General features: G+C 39.6%; 1 protein-coding gene across 1 annotated transcript in view; it reads right to left on the bottom strand.

Annotated features, from left to right (window-relative positions):
- The window catches only part of CLRN3 (clarin 3), a 14,033-nt gene extending 11,652 nt beyond the window's left edge, over nt 1–2,381 (bottom strand). Inside the window, exon 1 of the mRNA XM_008589851.1 lies at nt 2,153–2,381. Coding sequence (XP_008588073.1) covers nt 2,153–2,381 — 229 coding nt within the window. The remainder of the gene's footprint in view (nt 1–2,152) is intronic.
- Nucleotides 2,382–3,253: the final 872 nt, after the last annotated feature.

Below are 3,253 nucleotides of genomic sequence, written 5' to 3'. Positions count from 1 at the left end.
AGCGTGAGCTCATGTTCTAGCAGCTCATTCTTCAGGATTCTCTCCTCTGAGGAGTCTTTGCAGACACACGTTTTCCAGCACATCCCACAACATGGCAGATCCTATGCAGAAATACAGCAGAGCTCTGTGAAGTTTATCACTCTTTGGAAATTTTCAGCGTGACCTCACCCTGGCCAAGATGCTGACTCTGTTAACTTCTCAATCAAAACAGTCAACCCATCACTGCTGGGCAAGAAGGCAGCATTTGTACAGATTTTATTATACTGCCAATGATTGGTTTCTGATTTGAAAGAGCCCCGGGTTGTCATGAGAAACCAGCAGGAGAGAACCACGTGTCTCTGTTAACACCGCAGCTCTGCTCTCGGGAGGAGCATCCAAGGTTTGTTAGTCGCTCAACTCCATGTGAGATATGTTCCAGTAACGTAACATTCCCCTGTCCAAAAGGACTGTTTATAAGTGTTCCAAGTTCAATGATATCTACAGTCATTAGCAAGAGTCCACTAGGCTCTGAGGAGTCCAGAGATGTCAAGCAGAGCAACAGTGTGGCGCCTTCAATAATTGGGTGCTGGTTTATCTTCTATGGTGCCAGAAGGCAGGGAGGTGACTTGGGGAGGTAGGGATGTGGCTTCCTAGTAATAAAATAAAAGTAGAGAGCCAGGCAAGGTGAATGCAGATTTCCACCTCCTTTGGCTCCCACCTTGGGCTGCAGGGCCCACCTGGCCCAGGCCCCTCCAGGGCTCTCCCTGACCCCTGTTCTCCCTGCTCTCGTGACACCACCACACTCACTAGCGTTGGCACAGACCCAGCCTGGCCTCCTCTGGGCCACACCTGGATATAGACAGTCAGGGCTTCCACTGAAGCCACTTGCCTCAAACTGGAATCAGCTGTTTCCAAACAGGCACTGTATGAAAACCAAAAAATATGGAGGTTTTGTTTCTTATTGTAAATTTTAAAAATGTGTCTAGGGATTCAGAAACGAGTACCCTTTTTGGTTCTGAAAATGCTATTCACATAACTGAAAGTACAACTCAGTCTTTGAAAGTCTTAGTTTCTAGTTTCTGTAAAGCAAATGTTCCTTGTCTTCCCAAGAAGCCAAGCCTGGTTCCAGAGAGGGTGTGGAAGGCTGCTGAAATGCCAGGGGAGACTTTGCTAACATCTAAAAGACAAATTTATAACTTGGAAGCATAATCATGTTGCTTTGGATTTAAGGAAATCATTTTATTAACAAAGTCATAAACAAATTAGTGTTAGAATCGAGAGCTGGTGTCTAAGGCTCCCTACCTAGAGGCATTATAGAAAGACTAAATATTACATGTGTGTAATGTAGAAAATGATGCATATTTGTCAGTCAAGAGGTGATGACTGCATAATAGCTGGTAATGCCTGTGCAATACCTGTATACAACACTGTTCAAAACAAAGTGCATTTAATGTGTTACATAATTTATAAATATTGTTTTCATATTTAGAAAACATAATGGTAGATATCAAACTTCAAGAGTCAAATAAGCAGCTTAACTAACCTATTATTCTCAATGAATTTTTATTTTCCCCCAAGTGAGAGGAGGGCATTATTAAAAAATCAGAAAAAAATTAGATATTCTATAAAATATACAATTAATAGCATTAATGGAAATTTAGTATCGTTTCCAACAATGAGATATTTTGGAGGTAAGAAGACAAATTCAAATTGCTTAAAGAAATGACCTTGAGAAATAGGAATAAAAACCGTTTCCCATTTTATATTTTTCCTGTCATAGATGTCACTTACGAAGCTCTAGACAGAGCTTTGTTTCTCCAACTAAAAATTCACAGTCGGTACAGTTAAAAATGCTGTTTCTACTGGCTATTGAATACCATATTCAATACTTACGTTTACTTCATGATTTACTTATCGATAAACTTGGTAGTTACCATTTAAACACAGCCACCGCTAGCATGATTTAGATTGTTGTTCTGATAGACACCACCAAACTGAGGCAGTTGAAATAATGGTATGGTGAATTTTCAGAATTATGAGTTAGGCTCCTATCTTCAGCCTAATTCAAAGCTTACAAAGAAATTATTTTTGAATGGTTATTTGGCCCAAATATAGAATGACATGAATCTTAACTCAATCTTACTGTACCCATTCCACTTAGTTTGTCATTTACCTTCAAATTTTTTGGGTAATTCTGCAAGTCCATGATTCAGTTCTTGAGCGCTCTTACCACGAAAAAGTCCGTAGGTGATGGTAACGCTACCATTCGAAGCAAAGTCTCTAATGGCAATTGTGCTAGTGACCCAAGCTTGTGTCCCAAGAATACAGCAAATTACGACGAGAGACCCTAAGCTTGTGAGAAAGCTCAGTAAGAACATCGATGTTTTCTTTCTTGTAGGCATTTTCTTCAGAAAATAAGTTTTCTAGGGTAAAAACCAAAGATCTTATAATATTTTTGGACCTTATCATTTGGAGTCCAGTGAAGAAATGGAAGTCTAATACTCAGTTGTAAAATATAAAACCTTGCTCTTCGTAGGAAGGGTTATGCTAATGAACACTGGACTGTGAACATGGTTGTAAAGATTTGCAGTAGCTGAACTTTGGTCTGGAGTAAAGGGTTACTATGGTTACAGCCAACCAGCAGCAACAAGGAGTGGGCCTGGTCTTCCTGATGACTTCCTCAGTCACAAAATTAATTTATAATCCTTCTTCAAGTGCCATGGAAGCAAGGTCAGCCTACCATGTCAGGACAGGACTAGAATTCCTAAATAATAACGGAATGGAGGATCTGTGTCACCAAAGTGTTGCTGAAGTCAGCAGCTAAACACAAACCCCCAACTCCTTCAAAACTTGCTTCATTGGTTAGTGATTTGACCTATGAAACTGTCCTAAAGGGTAAGTCTTTATCAAATGATGGAATGGAAAATGAAAAGTTTGCATCTGCTTATATTTTACATCTTATTTTTAGACCTTGTTAGAGAGGTGTGCCTTTCAAATCTCCTCTTTCAAATTGGATTGTATTTATACATTATTTAAGTTATAACTTGAGAGGGTCCATCTTTATCTCTCTTTAGTACCTGTAGAAGTGGTTCTGAACATGCTTGCTTTAGGTCTCTATGCCTTCTATCCTCTCTGTGGAGTGGCTAATAGCTTATAAATGGTATTTCTGGCCCTCAGAGAAACTCCCCCACTTGGCTAACAGATCATTTCTGGAGTGATAAATAGATGTTCACAGCATGTTTAACGTTCCTCTTTTTGTTGTATTCTTTGATTA

This window comes from Galeopterus variegatus, unplaced genomic scaffold (genome assembly GCF_000696425.1).
Source record: "Galeopterus variegatus unplaced genomic scaffold, G_variegatus-3.0.2 Scaffold5695, whole genome shotgun sequence".
NCBI classification, from domain to species: domain Eukaryota; kingdom Metazoa; phylum Chordata; class Mammalia; order Dermoptera; family Cynocephalidae; genus Galeopterus; species Galeopterus variegatus.
Note: the sequence above shows the minus strand (reverse complement) of the source record. Positions and strands in the feature narration are given on the sequence as shown.